Below are 27,964 nucleotides of genomic sequence, written 5' to 3' on the forward strand. Positions count from 1 at the left end.
GAAGGATTAGATAATTGTACTTTCTAACAGTAACCAGAACAAAGGGGAGTGACGAACTGTGATCAGATTCCTTGAGACCGGAACGAAGAGGAGAGGTGTGGAAGGCGGATGTGACGGTATAAGATGGGCGAAGGGCCACACGAGGGGCAATTGTGGAACGAATGGTGGAAGCGAGGAAGGACATGGCGGGTTATTCGATTAATTAGAGGTAAAAATTCGAGAGATGATATTTTCTGTATGATTAGAGCTGTTAGCAGCAACTCCCATTATTATAGACAACCATTGCACGAAATAAAGTAGGGAGCCTTACCAAAATCAAGAAAAGGTAGTTCTGATCTATTGTAGAAAGCAGAAGTATGTATCTTGCACGCTTTCAATGCGGTACAACGAGATGTATTTATAACTGTTCGCAGGAAAGGAAGAGAGTGAGAAGAGCCGACGACCAGACGAATTGCTTCCTCCACTGCCTTTGTAATTCCATGTGAGCGAGTGGGTTTGCTGTCGAAAAAGAGTCCAGAATGTCATAGGGTGACGTCATTCATACTCAATCCTAGTCGTTCTTGGCAGTGAGGGACATTCAGTCTGCTATGTGTTCTCCGTACCTTTTTCGTGGGTTCTTATTAGCTCGGTAATTGAAGAGTGTGTTGATTTTGGGGAAACATTGTAGCCTATATCTATCTTTTTCATTTAATGTCTAGGTTGATGTTGTGAAAGTGAATCGCCGAAGTTGTTTTGGACGTTGTTGATCGTCACGGGGATGACATCACGAGCAGGGGTTACACCTCATATCAGGCCTTGGCAGCTTGGATGTATGGACATCCTTGGTGTTCCTATGAGCTTGAATATATTAAAGACTCGATGGTAGCTGAAGGGTGTCTAATTGATAATGCCCTATTTAGCATAGTTCTTTACTTGCCTTTTCATCCTTCAGTCGTGTTCTCCAGGTGATCACATACAGATCGCTTCCCTGGTAGTCATGTCTTCTGCTCCTCCGAGGACTCCAAGAACAGAGTCGGTTTATCGATGACAACCCAGGCTATCCTCAAGGCTTAGAGATTATCTGGACAAAACAAAAGACTGAACTAATATTATTACATTAATTATCACTACAAAAGTCAATGGATTAACACCGATTTGATTCACCACCAATCCAACATCCTCATCTCCGATGGTACCTCGCATTCCACACATGCCTATATGACATCTTAATCCCATTCGAATAAAACACCGTACGGCACTGAAGTCATGCCTTGAACATCTTGTTCCCAACATAACCTATACAAGTATATAAAAGCCCTCAATCCCTCTGAACCCCCACATAGCAGCATAGTGAAGCCACCCCTCAAGCCACCAGGTGAAGATAACCCTCCAGATGGAAGTATACCCCAATTCCCCAATCAAACATTCACCGGAAGCGTCTGATTACTCGCAGCACAAAAGGAAAGCGTCATGGTACTTTTCCTTGACTATTCTTAATCGTCCTAGCAGTACACAGACGGCCATCCCTTCCACACTACCAGAAGATATACTGAGGGTGGGGAATGTTTTATGGTCGTTCCGGAGTCGGTTGGACCGGTTGGACTGCTTGGGGCTAGTTTGTGTCTGGCCTTGGTAGAGCAAGGTGGTCTAGAGGAAGGGGCTTGCCCACGTTGGGGAATTGCTGGTCTATTGAAGGCAGTTGTTGTGGGGGTTGTCTTTCTCCCGGGGGTAGGATGTTTAGGGGTAGATCTGTTTGTCCTCCAGGGGGCACTGCTCCTACTGTGTTGGCAGAGAGGAAGGGGAGAATCAGAGGAAATTGTTGCCGTCTTCATTCTAAAACACTTGGATTGAAAATCGTACAGAGCCCAAACGTGAACAGAAGGTTTCTTTCCTGATATAACAGTTAACTCTTCCAGGGGAGATCCTTATATACCTCCGTATGGACGGGATATATTCCTAGCATGTTGGAATAGTGACCTCCTTTTCATTAATAAGATATAATGTCAGGCACTCTACAGTTTGAAGTCTTCCCTGCGCTTTCTTCCTTTCTATGTTTCAAGTTCTATATGACTACCTAGTACTTAAGTAGGTCCGAGAGGAGTGTTAATGCTGGGCGGCATCAAATATATATCATGTATGCCAAGACGGTTCACTGTACTCCGTACTACTTTTGACAATAGAAGTATAGGCAATGGGGCACTTGAAACTCCACGGTTCTTTCTAGTAGGTAATAGCTCGCTCCCTCTAATTAAATCAATATCTCTGGCCATAAGGCTGAGACACACTATCTATGCAGAGCCCGGTGGATTGTCTCCCGAGCTACATCCGAGCTGTAAAATCAATCCCACAGCGCCCAGCAGTCTCAGGTAGACGAATAATCAAACTTGCATACTAGGGTTCAATGAGAGTAGAACAAGAGTGTCGTGACACCAGGCAGGCTAGAAGGCTACCCATCGGCATTAGCCATAACGATTGTGCCACCATCACTTCCTCTTCTTTTCACCAAGTATATCAGCATTTCTGCATCTTGATCTCGTCATGCTGGTTGACCTTCACTATGTAGGCGAGTTTTGAAACCATGTTTACCGCAGCGGAAGGTTTGACAAAATAGGACTGTGTCCAAAGCTATTCTCACAACTATGTTTAGGCATTACCCGCATAGCTTAAGATAAGAAGACATATAGACAAAGGAAATGGGATGGAATGACGGAATGCCCAAAAGCGAACGGAACACAAGATCATACACTGCATCACTCTCCGGGAGTTCCCAGATATATCAAAAATATCCAAACGAGTCAACGTGGAACAAATGAAGCAAATTTGATGGTCGATTCACGACAAAGAACATAGTTTTCAAGTAAAACCGGTCTATGTCTGCCAGACAGACCCCGAGACAAACTCCACATCCAGTCCATGGATTTTCACAGCCGTTAGCCAGAAGCAACAACATAGAAATGTCACCCATCTCCAACCCATATACATGAAAGAATAAGAAAAAAATTTGGTAAAGGCACAAATGCGAAATATAAGATCAAACAAACACACAAGACATCCCGAACAATTCACAGGCCCAATCAATGCAGACGTATATCGTTTCCACCTTTCTAGATCCCTAAAAGCATGAAAAAAATCCGACCCACCCAAAACCAACCATGGATATCAGAAATAGATGGCAAACCGCTGAGTATCTTGCAGAGTCGCCAAAGGACACCAAGAAAAAACTCCGGACCAAAAAGAAATGCGCGCCAATATGGCAGATCGCCGCACTTTCTATACATCATCGCGGCCAAAACGACACGAGGTCAAAAGGACGTATTTTCCCTAACCGAAGAATAAAAAACAAGGTATCGTCTGAAATGTGAAAATGCAAAAATCGAATCGCAGGCGCCGTCGCTCGCAGAAAGTCGAAAGCATCACTCTAGATAAAAGTGCTCAAGATCGTCATCGGAGGAGGGTGTATATACAAGAGGAAACAATGATTTAGCCTTTTATCGCGGAGAAAAGGATATATCGGTTTAGTCGTAAGAGATGCGATGGCCATGTCAAATAGTAAGCAAAACAACGAAAATTAAGACCCGCGGTTAGGGAACCCCAATGATGCAGAAGCCGGACGAAGTGGAAGACATGTCATGGGCGCAGGCCCTTGGCTAGTGACATGGCGACTGGTAAGATAGCGGTCCTCACCAGCGACGCTGAACATTCTGCATCGAGGCCGGAGAGATGGACGTAGGCGGGCTGGTCAAGGTCATGCCAGTATGGGGGTTGACGATAGGGATAACCTTGCGGGTGCGGACCGCAGATGGTTGCTGGAAGTTCACGTGATTAAGATTACCGGTAACGCCGGAGTGGACGTATGAGTTGCTGGATGCGGGAGATAGAGAGATGGACGGTGTCACCTGCTGAACAGGCTGAATTTGATGCTGGAGAGGGGACGAATCGGGTGAGCCACTGGAAAGAGACGACCGATCTGAGCCAGCGGAATGAATTGAGTGAAGCTGTAGAGGTTCGGGTGTATGTTAGAAGATTGTCCTGTACTATACGAGGAAGACGATTTCCAGTATGGAAGGGTCAAGGGAGCCGATGCTCAGGCTGAGGAAAAACATACATCGTCCTCGGTCAGGAGACTGGGGCAGAACTCCAAGTCGTCGTCCAAGTCGAAAGACCGTCCAGCCTCGAACCTCGCGCGGAAGGCAGTCACCGCGGGAGCTTCAGCGAGCTCCCTCATGCTTTTTACACCCCGGAACTGGCGCTGGGCGTTTTGAGCGGCCATCTTAGGTCCTCGCCGAGAGCGTCCGCCGTGGTGGTTATTCGAAGGTTGCATGTGCGCAGCGGCACCGTGGTGAGCATGCTGCTGTTGCTGGAAGAAGATTGATGCCGACATATTGGTGTAGTTGTAGTAAATAAAACGGTAAAAACAGAGCCGTTATATCGTTTAAGACTTGAAGGTGGATACAAACAAGGGACCAGCACGCTGGAATCCTGAGGATAAACAGACTTTTAAAAAGAAATAGTAGGGAGAATGACGAAGGGTCGGTGGAATGTAAGTGAAGATAGGGCAGAAGTAATCACGAGAGGAAAGAGAAATATTACTGAAGGAGACGAGAAGAAAATTGTAGCGAAAGGTCGGAGACGAAAATGCGTTTAGTGGTTGTGTGGGATGGGGAATCACTGATCGATGGCGGGACAAGAAGTTGAAAAGAAGACCGGGAGCGAAGAAAAAGAGCCCGGAGTGGACGGAGGCGAAAGTAAGAGGGGCTGCAAGTGTTATTCGGCTGGGGCTGAGTGAGTGGAGCATTGCAAGGGAATCATTTGTAACGTACCGTACTAGTACCCCCGGCGATCAACAAGAGTTCCCCTTTTCCGGCACATATGTGCTGTGGTAAGTTTCGTAACAATTCCGTTCCGACCCTCCTGCGCTACTGGCAGAGGTCACGCACCAGTTTTAGGGCAGAAGGTCACCCAACCAGAGAGCCGTTGGCGGCAGCTCAGTGGCAAGTCTAGGTATCAGAAGCCAATAACTGATGTCCAAGTGAACTCTAAGTGGAGATATTACTGCCACTTTGGATCAGCAGCCAATCATTAAATTCCAGAGCGGCTCGAGGCGGCTACCAAAGTGGAATAGAGTGACGTTGTAAGTTTCGCCCTAATCCTTATCGAGGGTAGAGAACCTCCACCATCTCGAGACCTGATATCTGGGCATTACTTGATCGAGCATAAGTGGCTGTCGGCCAATGCCCGGCCCTAGTGTGTCAGCCTGGTCTTTAAGGCTGTTCTCACATTTTCTTGACGAACCAATACCCGCTCGTACAGCTCCAATACGATGGATGGTACGATGGCTAGTAGGTTGTGCATCCGACTTGCCTGTTGTATGATGCGTACATATTACTACATCATGGCCGTTCACACTGTGGAATGACGACTGGCGTACTACGGACTATTGAAAACGGCTGTGGATCTACAATAGTATTTTGTAAGACCTACGAAGATCGTGGCGAGTCTGCATAGGAATGACGAGGAACTACATCATATTATTGCCAATAACGAGGAAGAGAGCGGATGTGTCTGTTTTGCCCTACTAGATGGAGCATTTTGAATTTTTCTTTTCCCTCACATAATTGCAGGAGAAGGCGGGTTCAAAGGCATGTTCATGAACATGATGGGGGGAAGAATGTGGTACCCATTTCCGAAGACAGACAAAAAGGAAAAAGGGAGAAAACGCCTACGACGACATGTGCGGGTAATGATTTGCAACATGTAGGCTCCACCCCACCCCTTTGGGAGAGAATGATTTGCTGTGATCATTTTCGGTACCTTTCCCTTGAACCGTGCCACTTGGTCCTGGAAGTCTAAAGCGGATCCTTGTTTCCCCCAACCATTCAAATCATAGAGGGCCAGGCGGTCTTCGCGGCTTCGACAGTTTTCCAAAGTAAAAGTCTATCCTCCACCTGATCTGAAAATCCCCCATTGTAAAGGAGCACTAATTCAGGTATTGGGTGTGATAATAACTACCTTATTCAGTCATAATGGTGTACGGGATACAAAACTGTATGATGCATACCGTCATGGAACCGAAGCACTTTTTCTGTTATCTGACTCAGGGTGGAAAATTGATGGGGTAAATTTAGGTAATTCGATTTATTTATTTGTTTTGTTGTTGTTTGGGACCAGCGACAACAGGACCCCATTGAGAGCTGGAAGTACGGAGTCAAAAGTCAACAACAACAACAACAACAACAATACTGCTGAAGTGCCATAGAGATAATGTAATACTGATTTCTCCCGTAACGTCGGATCTTCTCCCAGGACTTTCATGCCGCTTTTAAAAGGCGGGCGGTGCTACAGCCACAATGTGGTCTGCACGTCCTGTGAAACGAACTAGTCAAGTAACGGCGCTTGCTCATCATCATCACAAAAAGATAATAATAGATACATATCTGGATTCTGCTGTCAAACGCTCCCGACGCATGGTACCGGGTATGTGCTTTGATCGCCTGGGCCTCCATCAATTCCCTGTTAGAGTCCCCGACTTGAATGAGATAGACGAGTGGTTGGAGGGTAGAATAACTAGTACGTTATGCGATATGCACTGTGTGGGACTACTGCGAGGTAAGCTGGCGGTTACTGGAACAGCATCATGGCATTGATAGGGTCACACCTCCTGCAAGCCCTACACATGGACTCCTGGGGATGGGTGACTAGTACTATCCTTTTCCCGATTATCTCAGGTGCAGCGTTGGGTACCCATCCGCCATTGGTGCCAGTGGCCCTAACGCTGCATGGTAAACTTGGTGCCCATGAGCCTGAGGGCTTTTTTAGTTTTGAGACCAACTCAATACTGCGAAATGTTCCTGAAAGACGGCATCTTCATCTCACCGCCCCTTTGGTTCGATGAGATGGATTTCCGCCCTCCCAGCCATACACCTGCCCCTCTTTGACTAGAACTCTGTTGATAATGTCATTATTAATGATAAGTCATATTTCGTCGATTAATTTTCGACATTATACGAGTCTTATACTTTTCATTTTCCAACTATTCTAGTGCTCTCTCAACTAGGAAGTTGTATACAGAGTATAATGTTGGCGGTAGATAATGAGAAGAATAGGAAGGGCAAGAAACAATACATGTGTATAGGCACAACTGATATGTAGATTCGATGCAGGAATCTTCACAATTCAACGACACAGACCAGGCTGCACGGCAGATGTCGCTTGTTTGCTTTCTCTCCGGTTGATTACCCCGAACCAGCGACCGAGCCATAAGCGATCCTATAGGCCACCCCAGTGTCGGAGTAAATGTGGTACATCATTCGAAGGCAACCGAAGCTAACGTACCCCAAAAAGCAAGGGGTGTGAAACACGATCTACTCCTGTCTTGCTGGGCAAGTCTCAGGAAGCGCCCGTGTTCCAGTCTCAATTGAGTTTTCGTGTCCAATCAGCCACTGTCGTCTCCCTTGTCTCCAAAGACAAGATCTTATGTATGGAACGTCGGTGGCTCAAGGAGTTGCAAAAGACTCACACCGACACGATTGCGCATACATCTGTTTTATGCTCCACTACTGATCTTAATTTTCCGATCTTATTGCAAGCGCACGGGTGGGTTCAACTGAAGGAATGGTTGGTTCTCGTATCTTTAGATCCATCGATATCTGGGGCCCCTTGGCGATCCAAAATTCAGTCACTTCCTCTGCCAGCCGTTCCGTGGACATCGAGACAACCCCCCCCTTCTCAAAGCGTTTTGACAATGGGGACTCCATGACGCATTATTTAGCATGACGATCTAAGCCCCTCAGTTAAGCATTCGCACATGGACTCTGGACATTTCTGAGACAAGGCCTAGTCTTTCAGAAAGTACCTCCCTGCGTTCTGTGTGATACTCTAGTAGTACGTAGGCATGTACATATGTATGTATATGCTGTACCGTACGCTCTCTATTCAGATACAGAAAACAGGCAGTGCAGCTTATAAATCTTTTCACTTGGGATGTCGCCACAAATTCCAGGCCATTCTGTTTTGTGAAGTATCGTATCAGGCAGCAAGGGAGGCTTGATATGTGCCTATGCCTGCACGTGCCTTGGATGCTTGCTGAGCTGATTATGCATTTGGAAATGGCCTTGAAATCGACCTGGACCTTGGTGTTGCGCTCGTCGTTCGTAGATGCATCTAGCCTTATGCCAAATGAATGTAGATCGATCGCAAGGCATATTAATAGCTATTTTGCCATATGATATTTTCCAATATGCTGTCAATTGACTCATTATCAGCAATGTAAGCCGAAGATAAATTTATAACCGTTTCGAAAAGAATGAGACAAGAAAGCTATGGTCAGTATTATATGCCTTCATTAACAGCCTGAGGCTAGGAAGTCATGCCGGCTTATCAAATTGTAGTAGATATATAGAGTAAAGGTGTATCTACATCTGTTCCCGTAACACTGCGCATGTTTGATATGTAATGCTACCCAAACTCCCTGAATGCAACGCAAAAGCAAACTGCCCCGATTCTACTAGAAATGCAAGATAGTATAATGAGCCCAATAAATAATCTCACTTGTCCAGATTCTTGCTCTTCACCATTCGGCCGAGTAGTTCCTTACAGTGCTTTTCGCTATAATTCTCCCAGATCTCATACAGAGACACCAGCTCCTGGGTGCATTCAATAACAGCTCGAATATCAACCTCACTCTCGGCAAGCCAGCCGACAAGTTTCTGAATTCGGGGAGGCGGACCAGCGCCATTCTTATCTCCCAAAGCTGCGAGGATATTCATCCCTCCATCTCGCATCGCTCCGGCCAGTGGGGCGGCAGTCCCATGGAAGCTCGTCTGGCTTGGTTTAAAGACAACAGCAACGATGATTGCCATGACCGCAATCACATGAGGTGGGTATAGTAATGGTAGATCGGTAAGATAATGATCATTGATGACGGACCATGCCAGGGCTACTTCATCTGATGTAAGCGATAGCTCCGGTTGGAGCTCGGATAAAGTCCGATATGGATGATGAACGATGAGCTGTGAGTTCATTTCGGATATCAAAGCGAACTCGCATTCGCCTAGCTTTGACACATCCGGAGCAATGAATTCTACCGGTAAGTCAGCGACAAACAAAAAGAAGACTACCCCCAAGGCTGTTCGTACCGGGCCAAAAGTTTCGGGCCTCTGCGACCACAAACCGGATATGTTGAGGACATTCTTCCATCTTACAGGCGAGATAGAATGCAGTGGTGACTACCAGATACGGGTTGGTATGTCTTATCTCGTTCTTAGTATAAAACCGTTTGATGTATACTTGAGCCGTAGCGAGTGCTTGTTGTCTAGTTGACATCCTCTTCCCAAGTTTTATGAGTTCTGTTGAAGTGTTTAGTCTAAAAATCTAATTGAGACCTTCAAAGATTATCAGATCTCACGTTGGCTGAAGTAGATGTTTAGCAGCCTCTGATCCGGCAGAGGAAACTGCGAATGCGCGGCCTTATCTCTCTCTCTAAAAGACTCCCGAATGTCTGCCAATCTTTCTTTCGTAAACAACCAATGTCGACGTTGAGTCGACGCCCAATAATTGGCAGCCATGGCAATGACAAATGGCCGGAAAAAGTTAATTAATAAAGGGTTCGAGACTTTTAAGCAGTCGTGACTGAAATCGTTGTCATCATAAAGAAGACCCGATGATAATCAGGGATGTATGTGTCATCCAAGTGTTCGGAGCTCTTGTAAAGGCCGAATCAACCCGATTCTATCGGCACAAAGAAACACTATAGACAAGCAACCGTGCGCTAGAGACACCTAATTCGCGAGTTTCCTTAGGTCATCGAAAATATCGCACATGTATACTGATATCATCCACATCGAGACATCTGAACAGGTGACCTAATGAGATTCCCAAAGTGGTATAGCGGAGCTGGGCCTCCAGTCCCGTGAGTCCGGACCGGAGTCAAGGTTTATTCCGGCGTATGTCGTAAGAGAAGCAAATCATCGCGGGTTGATTTCTCACGGCTAGCCGGAGCCCCATCCAGAGACATACCAATGTATGCGGAACCTCTCCTCTCTTTATAAACTAGCTCCACAGATTCGATGCACAAGCTATTATCGCAGTCTACCCTACTACCACCCTGTTTTGACAGGGACACCTCCGCTCTCAAGTCCCGTGACCCCTCCTTGAAAATAATGTCGGATAGCCGATGATAAATTTACAACCGAAAAATGGCACCCGGCGAATCCAAAGATGAACGTGACGAACGAGTCACGAAACTCTGGCAGAGCTTAGGTGCCCGGAAGGACGGCCGTCTCGATCTCAATGGTTTAAAAAAGGGGCTGAAAAAGATTGATCACCGTGAGCATATCATCCGCTATGACTTAGTCTCGTGCTTGCTGCGCAGCTGACTGACCCGCCTGCTCTTGATCTGTTACCCCACAGCCCTCAAAAATGCGGATAGCATGCTTCAGAATGTCTTGAAAGCGGTTGACACCAATGGTGACGGGTATATTGATTACTCCGGTAAGATCACACGCAGTGGATCATGACTTGTCTTCCTGTCGCAGCTGGCTGGGCGCCAGTCTCTTTACCGACCTAATGATCATCAGAATTCCGGACCTTTGTCGATCATACCGAGCAAGGACTATGGCAGCTTTTCCAGACCATCGATCGTAATCACAATGGAGAAATCGACAAGAACGAACTCAAAGCCGCATTTTCCAAAGCCGACGTGACGGTCTCCAGCGCTAAACTGGACGCATTCTTTGCGGACGTGGACACGAACAGCGACGGTGTCATTTCTTATCCGGAGTGGAGGTGCGTGCCTCATCGGTCAAGTGAACCTTGGCTATGGCTAATCCTGGTGATATATAGGGATTTCCTTCTCTTCCTGCCTGCCTACTCCAACTTGCGCGCTGTCCTGTCATATTACACGGCCACGGGAAATCTAAACCCGGAAGGAGATGTCCACATCAATGATCTACAGGGTTTAGGTACAGACCACTCGTTTCCTAAGCGTTATATCTTGGCCATAAAGAACCTTTTGTACAATATTCTCCCAGTTCACGTATTGGCAGCCCTCATCCCGGCAGCCTATGCGGAAGTTGGTGGGGCACTCAACTTTGGGGTCGCGCTTGAGAATGATTCTGTACTCTTAGACGGTGACTCCGAATTGGAGTGGCTGCCCGTACCCAGGACTGTCGCCATGTGGATGTCCTTCCGATATTATGAACGAAAGTTGACAGAGAACACTCCTCAATTAGGTTATTTCATTGCCGGCGGGATTGCAGGTGCCGTATCAAGGACAGCAACGGCACCTCTAGATAGACTTAAAGTCTATCTTATTGCCCAGACCGGTGCGAAATCGGCAGCTGTCTGTGCGGCGAAGGATGGTGCTCCGCTGCGGGCGGCAGGGAATGCATCTAAATCCCTTGCCGATGCTGTCAAGGAATTGTGGCGTGCTGGAGGCATACGAAGCTTATTTGCAGGTTCGTCGACTGAAGTTTGAAACACAGACCCAATCTAATCGTCATAGGTAATGGGTTGAATGTGTTGAAGGTCATGCCTGAATCAGCCATCAAATTTGGCGCATATGAGGTTAGCTTGTTAGGCTGTTCAAGTGGGTTTCTAGCAGGGCACTAATATGTCATAGTCTGCTAAACGCGCATTCGCTCGTCTTGAAGGTCATAATGACCCTAAACAGCTTGCACCAACGTCGCAATTTTTGTCTGGAGGGTGCGGTGGAATGGTTGCCCAGTATGTTAAACAGTCTTCTGTGCATGGAACCATCATCTAATGCAGTGCTAGATGTTTTGTCTATCCCCTTGACACTTTGAAATTGTAAGTCACCTGATGCATCTAGCTTTTTGTTCACCCGAGGCTAATGGATCCTGACAGTCGGATGCAATGTGAGACTGTGGAAGGTGGTCTGAAAGGTAACAAACTCATCGCAGCTACTGCCCGGAAGGTTCTGAATAAGCATGGTATACTCGGCTTCTTTCGTGGCTTGCCTCTTGGCCTTGTTGGCATGTTTCCATATGCCGCTATTGACTTGACGACTTTCGAGTACCTAAAGCGCGGATTACTAGCACGGAAAGCTCGCCTCCATCACTGCCATGAGGATGATGTCCCACTGAACAATTTCACCACGGGAGCCATCGGCGCGATAAGCGGAGGATTCAGCGCTTCCGTTGTTTATCCACTGAACGTCCTCCGCACACGGCTACAGGCCCAGGGCACTATTCTCCACCCCGCAACCTATAATAGCATTGGCGACGTCGCTCGCAAAACCATTCAGACCGAAGGTTTCCGCGGCCTCTACAAAGGAATCACTCCGAACCTTATGAAGGTTGCTCCTGCCGTATCCATAAGCTACGTCGTGTATGAAAACTCGAAACGAATGCTTGGTCTGAGGTAAAGCTAAGAAAGCTTTACGGCCTGGGCCCAGCCTAGGAATCAATAATGGCTCAGACATACGCTCGGGGTCTGCTCCAGTTGCTTTCTCGATCTTCCAGCTTATTTCCATCGATATTCAGAACATTTGTCAAGATACCCTTTCAAGCCATTCCCTCTACGGCACCTCTTATCGCTTTTGGATGGAAATAACATATGGTCTCCACCTTTGGCTTACTCTTTTTTTCAGATAGCGGGGAGGCCTTTACTTTTCCCAGTTTTGCATAGTCTTCGAACGACTTTGCTGTTTCTCGTTACGTTCTCGGCACCGTGAGATCTACTTCGTGTGCTATCACACAGCATCTCGGCCGGGCTGCATAATTGACCTCATTAGCATGGCACGGCGTCGTGCCACAAAGCATATTCACGGAGTTCTGCTCATATCGTCACTTTGATTTTCCATTTGTATACCTATTGGATTCCCCGACTGTCCAGATATGGGCGGCCTACTCTATATTTACATATATTTAGACCTGCGAAGGCTTTCGGTCCATGCTATTTACTGTTGTGGCATTAGAACATATATATTCACTAAAATAAAAGCATAATCATTCTCATTCACAGTTCTCCGGCCACCCGAAAGTTAGCTATTGGCATATCACGCAGAAAGAAATTCATTCCATTGTCCCCTCTATTTCTTCACAGCAGCAGCAGCCCTAACCTCTTCATCCTTTGGCAAGATATCCGGCACCGGCCCAACAGGCGTAATCGCGAACTGATTAATCTGCGTATGACTCTTCGTATAATGGAACTTGATATGCTCGAACTCCGTCGTCTCCCGGAACGCCGGAATGTCCCAATACAAATTCCTCAACCAGCGATGAATAGCGGGATACCCGGACCTGATATCACGGATATTGCACTTGAAATGCTGCACATACACAGGGTCAAACCGCACGATGGTCGTAAAAAGCCTGATATCCGCTTCGGTGAGCGCTGAACCGAAGAAGTACGGCGAGGCATTGCTCTGAAGGTGGGCTTCGATCTTGTCGAGGGAGGAGAAGAGCGTTGTCACGTTCTTCTGGTAGGCTTCTTGTGTGGTTGCGAAGCCGGACTTGTAGACACCGTTGTTGACATCGTTGTAGATCCACTCATTTGAAGTGTCGATTTCGCTACGGAGGCTGGTTGGGTAGAGGTCGAGAAGCTTTTGGGAAGAGTTCGCGGGGAGGAGGTCGTCGAATTCGTAGTAAAGCATGCGGATTATCTCGGCGCTCTGGAGGGGAGTTTTGTGTTAGTACGAGGTCGTCTGGGGGTTAGCTGGGGAAGTTGACTTTACCTCGTTGCTTACGATACGTTGTGTCTTTTTGTCGTATAGCACTGGGACAGTGAATCGGCCTGTGTAGTCTGGGTCGTTGGCGAAGTAGATGTCCCGGAGGTGGGTGACATCAGAGTGTAATGGGTCTGGGGTGGTGTTTTCTCCGGGGAGCTTTTCATCTGAGGTCACGAAGCGCCAGCCTGGAGTCGCTGGTTAGTTCACTCGTACTTTGCGTATTTTTCTTGGAGATTCCGGACCTTTCTCGCCCAAGTGCCAGTGCACAGATGTGAAGGTGATAAAATCTTCCAGACCCTTGAGCTTCCGGGTGATCAGTGTGCGATGTGCTAGAGACGATGTTAGTGATTAAACATCCGATTACGAACGCTAGAAAAAAAAAAAAAAAAAAAAAAAAAGGAAAAGAAGGATAGAATATAGAAGGTATTGCTCACCCCATGGACAAGCATAGGAGACATAGAGATGATAACGGTCCTTTTCTGGGGGGAATTCCGCGCCGGCTTCTCTGGAGATCCAATTGCGGAAGATGGAAGTCTGGCGTTTGAACTCGCCCGATTTGTCATTGCGACTGACCCAGTCGGTGATCTTATCGGCATTACCGGTCTGTAGCGATATAACCTCAATAAGGAGCTCAAAAGCTGTTTTATGAGCAATTGGTATAAGCTTACCGACATACTGCGCGTTGAAGAGGGGAGGAGCTGTATGGGGCTGACGGAGCTTCTGTAGGATGTGATGATTCTGGGTTGGGTGATAAATTGCGAGATCTGTTGGGTTCGACGCAGTGCAGAATAAATACGAGACATGGGAGGAGTTATATCTGAAGGGAGGGGTCGTGTTTTTCAAGAATTAAGTAGCCATCGAGGACCAAAGCTATATTGCTGGAGAACCAATGGCGGGGACAGCCTATGACGTTAGTCCCGCTGCTTACGGCGGAATCACATAACACCTGACAAAGCACTCGGCTCGGTCTAGATTCCGACATCTGGAGCTTACCTATTACAATCGAACGGTTTAACAGACAACAATAGATGACAAAGAATCCTCTACTATTTTTCGTTGGATTACACATGCTCATCAAAATTAGATCACCTACAGATGTATAGCAATATGTTCTGCTCTACACTGCAAAAGCACCAAGGCGAACGTGTATCATTCTGAAGAAGAAAAAAGTCATATATCATTGTTTATAAACTTGAGGTACCATAGGGGCCATATTCTAGCGGCCAGATTTTATGTAGATGCGGCACATTACTTCCTCAGCTTCACCATCACATAAGGGATCTCGACATCCTCCTCCGTTGTATCCTCAGCCGTAACTTCAAAGATGATATTCTTTTGATGTTCCGGAACGGGCTTCTTGCTGATATGCTCCACCAACTTGCTCATCCTACATACCAACGTTAGTTAATCAACTTAGTAGAGAAATCGGGGTTAAGAGAATACGTACGTCAATGGGAGACGGTCCTTCACCTTCGAGGGAGGATAGAAACTGGCATACAGCAAGCTCACTCCCGAGCTGACCATGCTGATTTCCAAACCCTTGTCAGAGAAGTGCTTGAGGAAGTCCTGCAGAGGAATATCGTCCACCTCGAAGCGATCCCAAAGCTGATCAATGGTCACTTCACCCTCCTTGCCCTGGTATTTGCCCTTGGGGCTAGGAATGGGTTCACTGAAACCGAAGAACGGAAGTGCAAGATTCACAAAGCCGTTCTTGTACTGTTCAATGTCATCCTTGCCGTCGATAATCTTGTAGAACTCTAGGGCAACGAGTCCAGTAACCAGCGCGGTGGTCGTCGCGATAGCAGGAATGATCTTGCCAGCTATGAATTTAGTCTTATGGCGGTCAGCCTGGGGGATTTCGTAGTTGTCGGCTCGGAGGTTGCTGGCCGCCGTAATGAAGTCAATATGATGGTTGGTATCATCATCCTTCTCGAACTCAACTGGGTTCAAGCGGAATCCAGCAAGTGACTTCGGCGATGGCAGCGAGTCGACAAGGCGCTGGATCTCCGCGTTATCATCGAAAGATGAGCCAGCGTTTCCAGCGTTCGGGTCGGCCTCATTCTCATCTGCCTGGATCTTCACGCCAGACTTGGGCGTGAATTCAGGGATAATCATATTGTCGACGACCTTGCGGTAGTATTCCTTGTCTGCTCCGGGGTTCTTGATTCCATAGTTGAAAGCGTGGAGGTTCGCGCCGGCAACGATGAACCCGAGGTGCGTGGGGTTTGAGCTATCGAACTTCAAAGGTGTTGGAGCACGCTTGGGGCCGGACCAGAAAGGCTGTCCAGAAGAGGTCTTGGAATCTCGAGGGAAGTTGTACAGTAACTGCTGAATTGCATTGTTGTACTGACCTTCAAACTGATGGCGAGCCCAGGCAATGCAATCGTCAAAAGTCAGTGGCTTGTTGGCCACCAAGAAATCGTGCAGTTGCTCCAAAGTCTGCTTCTCATTGCCAGCCTGTTTGAGCGTCTGCTCAATGTAGTTTGGCTGTGACAGATACATGTTGACAGCCTCGGGAGGGCCAACAAAGTAGGTCTGGAAAAGATCCCTGGCCCAGGCAATAGTGTGCTCAATCCGGTTGGGAAAACTCTTCAGAGTACACATGGGGAAGGACTTCTCGGGAGGATCCTGGGAGCTGGAGTAGGACTCGGTAATATGTGGAAGGATAACTTGGGTGTTGCCCTTGGTGCCAAGAGTGCCACTCTCGAGGAGAGGCTTACGGAAGAAGACACAACGGCGATCAACGTAAGTTCTGGCATCAACATTGTCCAGCGCGTTGGTAACCCCATCCAATCCTTCCCAGAATTCCTCGTTGAAGATGTGCTCAGTGTCTTGCCCGACACGGTCACGCAATGCGACAATCTTGCCCTCTAGCTCGGGGTTCATGGCCTGAACGGCAGCCGAGGCACACTCACTCTTAAGCTTGCCAACATCCTTACTGCGGAATAGGAACTGACGGTTGAGGTTGCTCTTCTCGATCTGGTCCATATCGGTAACATAAATTTTTCCCTTAGGACCGGTTCCCAAACCCATCATGGCCCAGTTCTTGAGGGTCTCACATCCAATTGCACCTGCGCCAACAAGAAATTGGGTAGTGTTGGCGATCTTCTCCTGGAACTCTTTACCAAAGACAGCAATCTGACCATCATACCGGGTTCCAAGGGGTTTGCAGCTCTCTTCAGACCGGGTAGTAGAAGCCGGAAGCGACTCGAGAGAGTCTAGGTAAAGCCATTGCTTAACAGGGCTGAACTTTCCCGAGACAGCTTTAAGGACCTCCTGTGCTGTAACACCACCAAAGAACGCGGCCAAGGGGCTGAGATCACCGCGTGCTTGGTAACTAAGCTCCTTAATGAGCTTCTCGTCCAACTCGACCTTGTCTTCCTGGTTCGAGGCGAGGTCGTTAGAGATCTTGAGGACCTCCTGGGCATCACTCTCATTGTGAGGGCGAGGAAGCTGGCCATCATGGCACTCGGCAAACTTGTGAAGCGCCTGGACACCGATGTGTAGCTGTTGCGGCCGGTCGAACTTGGCAAAGTCCGAAATCATAAGCTCAGGCTTCTTGAGCTGCTCCTCCAAGGGTTGGTAGTCGACAAACTTGGGCATCTTGACCTGTGTAAAGATACCGCCAGACTGGTACGTCCCAAGGCCAGAGACATCACCAATATGAAACGTGTAAGGGCCCTTAACAGTAACCTTGCGAGGGGCGGAGTTATTCAGGCCATCCATGCCCTTTACCTCGGTGAATGTCACATAGTCTCCATCTTCTAAACCGTGTCGGCTCTCGTCAAGAGCGGACACTAGACCATCCTCATCAATGCCGGCCACAATGCCACTCACAAGCTCTTCACCTGTAGCATCACCGATGGTGAAGTTCTTTCCAAAGTCGTTAAAGAGGTAACCGAAAAGACCGAAGGTGTCGGCAATGGTGAGGTAGATGCCGTTCTTGTGGCAGAAGTCCGCAATAGCAAGTTGATCCTTCAGGGGTGTGAGGGTAAGGACCACTGCCTGGTAGCGTTTCAGTTGCTCCAGGTTATCTACGAGGTTACCACCTTCGTGGACCGTGACGGGAACATATGAGTTGAGTTCGGCGACCTTAGGGGCCGTCACTTCGGCACGCGGCTTGCCGACATCTTGGGATTGAAGGAAGAACTGGGAGGAAAGGTCTGAGATAGCAACGGGCGCAGGATCGTACAAAGTGAGAGACTTCACACCGGCGAGAGCAATGTTCTTGGCTGATACAGTTGTTAGAGCTGTCTGTACTGCATACGGCTACCGTCGTACATACCGATCTCAACACCAAGCCCCTTCAGTCCGACAACAAGAACATTCGAAGTGCCCATGCGCTTCATAGCCTCATGTCCAAGCACATACCTGAGGGTAGAGAAGAGAAGTAGTCAGTATAACCATTTCCGAGGTGAAATATGGAGCTGGATACTGGGAGCACTCACAGCTGTCGACTGTACAGAGATTCATCAATCTCCCCCTGCTTAATCTTCTCCACAGTTTCCTGTGGGTTATCGACGTTCATTTCGACGTCCTACATCTTGTCAGCGATGGTGGATGAAGAATATTTTTAGGAATGGATGGTTGATACTGGGGCATACCGTCATGATTTTCTTCTCCGGTCGAGTTGGGGACTTGTCGGCAGACGCTCTTCGCTTTCCCAGCTTCGCAGCGTCGCGAACGGGAATTTCGGAGGTAATTGTGGCGATCTGAGAGCCGAAAGCCTTGCCTTCAAGCAAGACTTTCCAACAGTTATTTGACTCGAGTCTACAGCTCCTGGCGCGGGCTTAGGAGGGGTAGCGGTCAAAGTACCGGGAAGGTGGCGGTGATTGTTTTCACTCTAGGATATTGTACAAAAGCCTCCTGATGGAAATGGCGGGATAGGAAGAAAACTTTGAGATGCGAGACTAAAAAACAAACTGACAGAACGACAGAGAAAGATGGGGAAAAGAGACAACGTTGTTACGATGGAAACGTCTCCTCCAGTAGCGACGTAAGAGGGACAAGCTGTCGGTGGCTGACTCAGCAGTAGCGCGCGGTGATTGGCCGTTGCCCCGCGGGCGGAAGATGACCGCCAAATTGCCAATAAACCACGAAATACACCTAGTATGGGAGCTCAATTGAGGGCGGTGACGGAAATAATGATGACGGGTACAATGGGTAACTGAAGGTATCTAAAGCTCAATATAGCTCATACTGACTTTTAGCCATAGATTCCACCCTTTAGAACAAGTATTGCCTCCCTCCATCAGTTACATAGCTACGGAGATACTCTGCATCTCGCGCATCTACGCGACGCGCCGCAATATCGGGCTGAACGCAGAACCACCGGCAGCTATTGACTGTCGGCCACCGTATATGTGTCGGTACGAGCTTCTTGGACGCGGACTTTTATATTGGCAACATAAAAGGTCCAGCGCGGACAAAAATAGCGCTTTAAGGTAGGCTGACCTTGCAAGATAGTGTTAGCTCCTTTATCACGCACATGTTTTAACGGTTTCTGAAGAGAGCTCCAAACAGAATGCTCCACGAAATCCTTCTCTCCCTCTCCGGCCAACCGTCACCACTTTTCGAAGCCCATGCCGAAGAAGATACAGTCTCTGAGGATGCGTTTCCTCTCCTGTCGCCTCCGGAAAAAGCCCTCCTCGCCTCCCTTGCCCGTCTGAGTCGACTCCATGCTAAACTACGAGCTCATACGGCCTTGATCTCTTCCTCACACTCTTCTGTCATATGTCGAGCTGCTTCAACTGCGATTAGTACACAGCATCTTGGGGATTTTCAACGAAAGGTACTCGAAGTGGAAAAATCAATTTTGGTGGAGGATAGCGGGTATGTTGGTGGGTACGGAATTGTGCCATTGTCCACGATAGTTGGCGAATTCTCTCCTTGGACCCGACGGCTCGAATGGCTTTGGGAGGTCGCCCGATTTATTCTTCCTAATCACAAGAAAGCCAACAACCAGAGTTGCACGGGCGCAGCACTGATCGATTACCTTCGGGCGGAATCGCAAACCGGATATATAGACATTGGGGAGATGGCGCTGCACCTGATCAGCGCCGCTGAAACAGCTTGGATGAGGCAACTGTCAACGTGGCTGCTATATGGGAATCTTCCTGTGCTAGGCAAGGACGACTTTTTCATTCAAGAGGATAGCATAGCCGAGAGCAACCGTACCCCGGCTGTGGCACAATTTGTTCTACGAACAGACTTGCAACCCAAATTTGTCTCCCCCGACGCAGCTTCATCTATACTATTTATTGGGAAAACATTGAACCTTATCAGGGCAAAGCGCAGTGGCTCTAGAACAGGTCCTCCAGCAGGTCTTTCAACTACACCTGTCACTCTACACGGAGAGCATATCGAGCACTTTGCTACACTGAAATCACCCATATCGACCGCCAAACTATCCAATAGCATAAACTCCATTCGGTTATCATTGTCGCAAAGCACACTCTCTAAACTGCTACCGCTCCCTAAGATCCTCGAGATTCTGGCTGTCCTCCATGATTTCTTGTTGCTGAGACGCGGCGAGTTTGCGTCGGCGCTTGTATCGCATGCCGATGCTCGTTTACTCGAAAGACATCGACGACCGGGAAATTTGGCTTCCAAAGGCAAATTTGCCGAGGGCCTCCAAGGACTTTCCATCAAGGAGGGAGATGTTGCGAATGCTTTGTCACAAGCGTTAGCTGAGCTGTATTCTTTGCAAAACGAGGAAGATCCCGTAGATGATGAGCTTGATCTTGCGAGAAGCCTTCTGCAGCTATCAATGAATGATAAAAGAAAAGGCCACTCAGTCGCGGCGACACCTTCAGCGGGTGGGTCTGACCATTTAGCGAACATCTCGGATATCCCTTTCGATGACCTCCTTTTCCCATCCCCAACAGTTCTCTCAGCACAAGTGCACCCACCTTTGGATCTATTCCTCTCAGCTTCTGACGTTTTAATATATTCAAAAATTCACTCCTATCTTCTGGGTATTCGACGTGCGCAACTACACTTGGGGGACCTTTGGAAACACACATTTCTGCGAAAGATCCACCCATCCCCATTGGGTCCACCCAGGAGCAACTCCCAGTTTGGCCAGAACAAGCTCAGAGCGGGGAGGCAAAGAGACAACATCCGAACCCGTCAGATGAGACCTGTCTGGGCTACGTGCAGTGCTTCCCTTTTTGTTTTGTCAGAGGTAGGCAGCTTTTTTCAAGGAGAGGTTATCAATGGCTCTTGGCAACACTTCCGGGGGTGGATTGGCGGTGCCCCAGCCTCGTCCACGAACTCCCGACCTGGAACTTCGTCGTCGTCAAAGAGCAAGCCCAGCTATAACAGCATGGTCTCTGAGGAAATGTCTGAAGCTGGCTTGGACCGATCCATTCAGTCACCAAGGACACGGCATGATCCTGAAACATTGACGGTCGCACATCGTCGGTACCTATTCACCATGGTTCAAGCACTCTTTTTGACCGACAGACCTTTCACAAAAGCCCTTCGATTCCTACTTACCAGTGTCGACCATTTCATCGCACTTGTGGTCCGTCTCGAAAGCATTCAGCGCAACATGGATTTAGAGACAGACGAAGGTGTCGTGGACTCCTTGGTCGATTACGCCGGAGAAGAGAAGGAAGTATGGCAATCACTTAGTGCAGCGCGAGGCGAAGTTGAGACTGGAATCAAGGTTCTTGTGGCACGGCTGAAAGACATCGACGATAGCCGGTCTGGGGAGGGACGAACCATGTTCGATATGTCAAAAAACCCACGTGAAAACTGGTCAATGTACCAGCAGAATGGCACAGGTACTGAGGCCAACTTGGGCCACTATGTGCCCAGAAAGGCGGCCGGAGTGGATCGACTGTTAATGAAGTTAGACTTCGGGAACGCAAATGGAAGCATTGGGCCCGCAGCGTTTGTATCAGGTGGATATGGCAACGCGGGATACTAGGAAATCCGACTCCTGGGAAACGATTTATGAGTATGGTCATGTAACGTATTCTTAGCATAAACTTAGGAATTTACAATTGTCATGGGGCAACATGACTGCCTAACTCATCCCCCGACACTCGGGAAGAACTACTAACCTACGGGATAGGGTCCGGGGAAGCCACGCCCTAAGCGGTCCCTAATATTAAGTGGGCTCGGGGGCTGGGCCAACGCCAGTGTCACGAAGGTTAGTGCTAAACCCTGCCGCATAACCACTGCCTATGGTAGGCGTCATATCTCCTGTGTGAGGCAGGAGATCTACTAATAGAACTTATAGTCGCTGAAAGAGGTGAAGAGAGAGAGAGAGAGAGAGAGTCACGTATAGAATACAATACTCTATTGACACTATTCAATTTCTTGTAGCCCTTCCTTGCCTTGGGCTCTACAATGTTAAGCTTAACCTTCATTTACCCTGGGTTTCGACTAGGCGGGATCTAGTTAGCCCCTGCAGGCTTGACACCTGCTGGATCCGATTAGAAGCTTCATGTTTATTTTACTTCCTCCGTCTCTGCAAGCCACTGAGGCTCAACTCAGGGATGGGACTCAAATGTCTTACTGTTATACTTTCTAAAACCAATTTACTTTCTCTCATTGAGGCTAACCAAGCTTGTCCAGTTGGCCGGATGATGACGTGATTATACGCACAACATACAACACATTATCCTTTCTGCAACCAGCTGTGGCAAAGTTTGAACAGCAAGGAAGCAGCACTTTGGCCCATAACAGAATGAAAGATCCCTGGATGTTTTTGAAAGAAATATTACGAAACTTGGAATTCTACCGCATAGGCCAATTGCAAGCAACCCCATGTAACTCGGGCAGTGTCAGCGGTCAAAGACGCAACCAATGTCAAATGATCAATATCCAATCTCTTGTGGAAACCTCCTCAATGCATATCGTCCTACATGCACATCATTATACGGCGTTAGGTGAGCACTAGCGAAGAAAAAAATGTGAAGGTACACATGATTCAGGGTTCCTTTCACGGAATACCCAAATAGGTAACCGAGATGATTGGGCCCTAACTTCAGCCACAGGGGGAGAGCTTAATTTATCGGGATCTCAACAGCCAGTGTCTATTTTAATTTGATGCTTATTCTCCGACCAACTAGGCGATGATATGCTTCTTTGTACATGAATTTTTACGCTTGACCACTGTGCCCCGCTTGACCATGGACGGTTGAAGTGATGATGAGGCCCCTAAATTGGTGTAAGGGGGACCATTGCCCCGGCCGGGAAGACGGGACAGATATCAAGAGGTTGGGTCTGCCTAACAGGCAGGTTACTCGAAGAATCTTGGGTTCCTGTGGATGGAATGTTTGGATTGGAAAGATTGTCTACCTATGCTGTCGGCTCAGGCATGGTTGTCTCGGGCTGTCATTTTTCGGAAGCTTCATGCGCTAAGTAGCAAAAGTACTGCCGTGGATCCTTAGCGAGCCAGAAAGAGGGAGAGTGGTGGCATATTATTGGCAGAAATGAAGAAGAAAAGGGAAACTAAAAAAAGAAAACAATACCAAGGAGGTATGGGTTACCAAATCAACCGGAAGTTGGTTTCCAGGCCACCGACGTTTGGAACTTTTGATATAGGTTTGTGGGGCAATGTTGCTATAAACACGCAAAGTGTGGGGAAGAAACAACCTGGGCAAGAAAAACTCTGGAAAGATGAATGACCCAAAGACTGGGACTGATACTGCAAGGATCGTCCAAGACTGACTGTCTAGAACCATGAAAGAAGCAATGGATGCCCTAATCAGTGTTATCTTGCTGCGGGAAGGTACTTTGGCACTGTGAGGGCGGATTACACCACCACTTGCGATGCCGAGGCTGCTATTGGAGGATTGCCTTCCCGCAAAGAAGGGAAAGCCGGGGTAACCGTCGCTTCCCCGGTATTAGCTGGGAAAGACACCCATCGTGAGCTCATCGCAATACAACCCAAGCAAAAAATCTCAATTGAAGCAGGATTTTTCATAACTGAATATGTCAATTGAACTACCTACAATTGACATCACAGTTTGCCTCCTTTATTTTTGTTTTGTTTTGTTGTGTTGTGTCCTGCTTGTTGCCCCTTGTTGTTTTCAAATTTATTGACCGCTATGAGCTCCTATGGCGAGGGACACGAACCGAAATCTGATCCAGCATCTGCCAATTCTCGGTCTCCCCATACTCGGGAATCCCGCGCTGGGTGGACCATTCCACAAACCTAGTGATCGTCATCCCTCGATCAACTGACCAATCTGTCTTACCCTTCTCGGCCATGAACCATTGTCTGAACAAAAAACTCACGATGTTTCCTTAGAACACAACCGCACCCACAATTGCACTTCGGGATTATGTGTCCAATGCCGCTCCATGCCGGTTCACCCCCCATCATCCCTGTGGCAAGGTTCTACCACTGTAATCTGTGCATGGACTAGACCCTGTACCATGGATCCTCCCAGGCGTTGAATTGGATCTGGATCACCCTGAAGTCATCGTGAAAGCAATCTAGAATCCAATGGCGGACCCATCAAGGTATCACGCGGCCGGCTTGATTTTTCTGCTGGCCTTGATTCGCATTCTCTTGCGCAGTGCCTACGATGTTCGCTTTCGGTTGTTATGTCTTACTCACACGCAGTTTGCTCCCTCTGAGACTATAAACCCCAGGCCCTCCGCCGTAGATAGTATGGGGACCAAGCGATTGAGACTTGTTTTAATCTGTGGTAGCATTTACTCCTGCTGTGCTATTTCCGTCTCATTTTATTATTGGCATCTCTGTTTAATTTTTAATTCCTTCTAATTTATCAACACCGTAGCCATGCGCTCTGCCTTATCCCAGATGCTGTTCCAAGCAAGCCGTTCATGGCAACCAAGCACAACCCTCCGCCCACTCACACGACTCTCATATTCCACAACTACTACTACCCATGGAGCGCATCACATTCAAACGCGGATGCCTCCAAAGGAATCAATCAAGAACGGGCATCGTTTTAAGGAGTTCGACCTCAATGACCGCGTCTACGCCATCACCGGCGGTGGAAGAGGACTTGGTTTAGCCATGGCCGAAGCCCTAATGGAAGCCGGCGCCAAAGGTACTTCCCAACTTGTCCACGAAATCCTCTCAGCAACCATACTAACCAGCCATGGTATCTAGTCTACTGCCTCGACCGCCTCGAAAACCCCCACCCAGACTTCATGGCCGCAAAAGAGCACTCGGAAACCAACTACGGCGGCAGCCTGGAGTACTACCGAATCGACGTCCGCGATGATGCAGAAGTAAACAACGTGTTCGCCGAAATTGCCGGCCAGAACAAGCGTCTTGATGGTCTGATCGCCGCCGCCGGAATCAACCATCTCCAGAGCGCCCTCGAGCACTCCCAAACCGCCATGAACGAAGTCATGCAGATCAACTACAACGGAGTGTTCAACTCCGCCACCGCTGCCGCCCGCCAGATGTTCAACTACCAGCAGAAGGGCTCCATCCTGCTTATCGCGAGCATGAGCGGTCTCATCGCCAACAAGGGCATGACTTCCCCTGTCTACAACTCCTCCAAAGCGGCCGTCATTCAGCTGGCTCGCTCGCTCGCAATGGAATGGGGCCGCCACGGTATCCGTGTGAACAGTCTCTGCCCTGGTCACATCATCACCCCCATGGTCGAGCAGGTGTTTCAGCAGAACCCGGCCTCTCGGGCTGTCTGGGAGGCAGAGAACATGCTTGGGCGGTTGGCGTACCCTGAGGAATTCAGAGGTGCTGCCCTCTTCGCTCTCAGTGATGCTAGCAGCTTCATGACGGGCAGCACGATGCTCATTGATGGTGGCCACACCGCGTGGTAAATTCCTTGTGTATATTGGCACAATAAACAAAAGACAACCTTATATATGATGTGGTTAAAATTGGGGGGAAAGGGGGTATAAATAGGGTTCAACGGAAAAACACGGATTTGTTTGGCGCGGATTGCTTGTATAGCCTTTTTGTCTTGTCGGAATCATGAGCACGCGTGTCTTTTGTGTTCGCATTCTATGCTTGCTGGTTTGATTGCATAGTTGGTTGATCGGGTTCTTCTAACATACCTTTTTTCTCGCGGCATGTATTTTGCATCGACATACATATGAGCTCTTAATTGGATTTCCAATTAGTCTTCTTGCTTCAATTATTACTTTTAGGGGTTGTTTTGGGGTCTTGGTGCTGATAGGTAGGTGTCTTGCTATTGAACATTTTGTTTTGTCCTAGGTTTAAACAAGTAAATGTGCCATATCGTATCAAATCATATATAGTTCCCACGTGGTCAATCCAAACCCATTTATCTTAGATGATATACGTAAATTTCTCCTCCACACGACGTCCAATACTCCTTCCACCCATAAGCACCTCGCTCTCCTCCCCACCGTGCATTTCAATCTCATCTCCCTCTGCCTCAACCTTGCGACACGCCCTCAGCAGCATAACCTTCAACACGAACGCCAAAATCGCAACAACAACCATGAAGAACGAACAAGTCGCCATCCCACGGACATACCACGGCCCATCAACACTGGGGTACAACCTCGTCCCGAGGAGCGGTCCACACTGACCAATCACATTCATGATGGCGATACTCGCGCCTTTACCCTCTTTGGCGACGCGGTTGTCCATAGTCCAGGTCATGATTAGGGTGATGGCGGAGAAGAAGCCCGCTGTTGCGGGGTAGACGCAGAGGTATCGAATAGTAGTGTGTGCTGCTGCGGGGAGGTGAGCATGGAAATGACCTGTTAGGGCGATGATGAGGTAGGATGCTGAAGAGAGGAGAGCGTGCGTGATGAGGTAAGGGCTTCTTTTGCGGTTGCGGTCGGAGAGGTAGGCTGTTAGGAGGACTATGATGAAGGCGAAGAGGAAAGGTGGGGCGGAGAGGGCTTGTGAAGTTACGGAGGAGTAGCCCATGCTGTTTTTGTGTTAGCCTTAGGTGTTAGATAGATGTTTGATTGTGTGTATGCTTACTCTTTTATGATGGTAGGGAGGAAGACAGGCATGGAGCTGAATGCTACGTTGCAGCTGAAGAACATGAACTGGTGAATATGCTCTTGTTAGTGAAGAGGGGTTGGTTATTGATGTGAGGTTATGGGGACTTACGGCTGTAATGTAGGACTTGGGATCGGCTAGCGTAATTCTGACCTCCTTCCAATTGAACTTCCCTCGACGTGGCTCGTGGTGATCTGGCTTTCTCTCTTCCATTCGCAGCTCGGCTACCATTCTCTGTCGAGGTCCGAGAAACCAGGCGCTGCCGGGTGAATCTGGTATCAGGATCCAGGCGAATACTGCGACGATCACGCTTGGGAACCCTTCCACTAGAAACAGAGTGCGCCACGGGGCGATTGGGCCGTTACTGCTCATTTTGACAATCACCCAAGCGAGGCTACTTGCAAACGACGAAGCCAGGGGTGCCGCTGAAATGAACAGTCCGTTTCGAAATGCGAGCTCTTCGCGTTTGTAGAAGAGCGATAGGTAGAATGGGACGCCCGGGCCAAACGCCGCTTCTGTAATCCCAAGAAGGGCGCGCAGGAGGATAAGGCTTCCGAATGAAGTTGCTAGAGATTGGAAACATGCGACGAGGCCCCATCCGCATACGCAGAGAGAAATGTAGATATGCGGCGGGACAAGACGATACATGAGAGTCATCCATTCGAAGAGGATATAAGTGATGTAAAATGCTGTAAGAAGCCATTCATATTGCGAAGACGAAAGCTTAAGATCATCTGTCATGCCAGCAATCTTGGCATTTCCAATATCTGAGTCGGTGTTAGTTTACTATACGTACATCACCTATGGTTTGGAGGCAATGATCTCGCTGCTTTTTGACATAATCTATCAGCACTTACTAGATCGATCCAAAAAGGAGAGTAAATAGAGTAGCGCTAAGAATGGAACTAGTCGGCGATCGAATTTCTTCACGATCTGCTTCTCTTCTATTGCCGTATACTTCGGAAAGCCAGTATCGGGCTTCTCCTCGGGATCGTCGTATGAGTCGTACCCATCGTCACGATCATCTTCATCAGCACTAAATTGCGTTTGCACTTTCAATGAGCCCGGAGGGGGACGGTTTAGGGGCCCTGATTCATCCTCAGACCTGTCGGATACAGGCGTATATTGAACGGGTGAGGGCGTTGTGTTACTGGACGTGGAATACGCGGCCTCGGTCGGCTGAGGAAACAAGGAGGCCATTTCAGGAAGCACGGGAAGTTCGCTTGTTAGCAGCTCAAGACAGCATCTCTCTTCAAACGGGAATAAGCCACAATTGCACTCCAGCTTTACAGTCCCTAGCCTGCATTTGGCGTATAAGGAGGTACGGTAGTATCGTGTTGGAGCAGAAGAGA

The 27,964-nt window shown here is 48.3% G+C and overlaps 9 protein-coding genes across 9 annotated transcripts; 4 read left to right on the forward strand and 5 right to left on the reverse strand.

The window, feature by feature from the left end:
- Positions 1–3,256: 3,256 nt before the first annotated feature.
- AO090012000242 (uncharacterized protein) lies at positions 3,257–4,360 on the reverse strand (the record flags this gene model as incomplete). The annotated part of the gene is made up of 2 exons (XM_023236389.1): positions 3,257–3,397; positions 4,085–4,360. 2 exons carry the CDS (start codon positions 4,358–4,360, stop codon positions 3,257–3,259), a joined length of 417 nt encoding a protein of 138 aa, XP_023091319.1.
- A 4,073-nt stretch (positions 4,361–8,433) lies between these two features.
- On the reverse strand, positions 8,434–9,542 carry ssn8 (cyclin-dependent protein serine/threonine kinase regulator SSN8; the record flags this gene model as incomplete). Its single annotated transcript, XM_023236390.1, has 4 exons — positions 8,434–8,479; positions 8,527–9,058; positions 9,114–9,323; positions 9,383–9,542. 4 exons carry the CDS (start codon positions 9,540–9,542, stop codon positions 8,434–8,436), a joined length of 948 nt encoding a protein of 315 aa, XP_023091320.1.
- Positions 9,543–10,172: 630 nt separating this feature from the next.
- On the forward strand, positions 10,173–11,740 carry AO090012000245 (uncharacterized protein; the record flags this gene model as incomplete). The annotated part of the gene is made up of 6 exons (XM_023236391.1): positions 10,173–10,302; positions 10,387–10,467; positions 10,656–10,761; positions 10,819–11,432; positions 11,480–11,541; positions 11,597–11,740. The coding sequence occupies 6 exons, from the start codon at positions 10,173–10,175 to the stop codon at positions 11,738–11,740; spliced, it is 1,137 nt and encodes a 378-aa protein (XP_023091321.1).
- Positions 11,741–11,971: 231 nt separating this feature from the next.
- Positions 11,972–12,590, forward strand: AO090012000246 (uncharacterized protein; the record flags this gene model as incomplete). Its single annotated transcript, XM_023236392.1, has 2 exons — positions 11,972–12,357; positions 12,506–12,590. 2 exons carry the CDS (start codon positions 11,972–11,974, stop codon positions 12,588–12,590), a joined length of 471 nt encoding a protein of 156 aa, XP_023091322.1.
- A 437-nt stretch (positions 12,591–13,027) lies between these two features.
- Positions 13,028–13,591, reverse strand: AO090012000247 (glutathione S-transferase family protein; the record flags this gene model as incomplete). The annotated part of the gene is made up of 2 exons (XM_023236393.1): positions 13,028–13,238; positions 13,278–13,591. The coding sequence occupies 2 exons, from the start codon at positions 13,589–13,591 to the stop codon at positions 13,028–13,030; spliced, it is 525 nt and encodes a 174-aa protein (XP_023091323.1).
- A 1,323-nt stretch (positions 13,592–14,914) lies between these two features.
- On the reverse strand, positions 14,915–18,194 carry ubaA (E1 ubiquitin-activating protein ubaA; the record flags this gene model as incomplete). Its single annotated transcript, XM_001727244.3, has 4 exons — positions 14,915–15,053; positions 15,114–17,898; positions 17,952–18,037; positions 18,115–18,194. The coding sequence occupies 4 exons, from the start codon at positions 18,192–18,194 to the stop codon at positions 14,915–14,917; spliced, it is 3,090 nt and encodes a 1,029-aa protein (XP_001727296.3).
- A 996-nt stretch (positions 18,195–19,190) lies between these two features.
- On the forward strand, positions 19,191–21,602 carry AO090012000249 (putative gamma-tubulin complex component GCP4; the record flags this gene model as incomplete). Its single annotated transcript, XM_001727245.3, has 1 exon — positions 19,191–21,602. One exon carries the CDS (start codon positions 19,191–19,193, stop codon positions 21,600–21,602), a length of 2,412 nt encoding a protein of 803 aa, XP_001727297.1.
- A 2,832-nt stretch (positions 21,603–24,434) lies between these two features.
- On the forward strand, positions 24,435–25,450 carry AO090012000251 (putative short chain dehydrogenase/oxidoreductase; the record flags this gene model as incomplete). Its single annotated transcript, XM_001727246.1, has 2 exons — positions 24,435–24,708; positions 24,771–25,450. The coding sequence occupies 2 exons, from the start codon at positions 24,435–24,437 to the stop codon at positions 25,448–25,450; spliced, it is 954 nt and encodes a 317-aa protein (XP_001727298.1).
- Positions 25,451–25,922: 472 nt separating this feature from the next.
- On the reverse strand, positions 25,923–27,812 carry AO090012000252 (putative MFS transporter; the record flags this gene model as incomplete). Its single annotated transcript, XM_001727247.3, has 4 exons — positions 25,923–26,535; positions 26,592–26,659; positions 26,724–27,379; positions 27,470–27,812. The coding sequence occupies 4 exons, from the start codon at positions 27,810–27,812 to the stop codon at positions 25,923–25,925; spliced, it is 1,680 nt and encodes a 559-aa protein (XP_001727299.1).
- Positions 27,813–27,964: the final 152 nt, after the last annotated feature.

Source organism: Aspergillus oryzae, chromosome 4 (genome assembly GCF_000184455.2).
Source record: "Aspergillus oryzae RIB40 DNA, chromosome 4".
NCBI lineage: Eukaryota > Fungi > Ascomycota > Eurotiomycetes > Eurotiales > Aspergillaceae > Aspergillus > Aspergillus oryzae.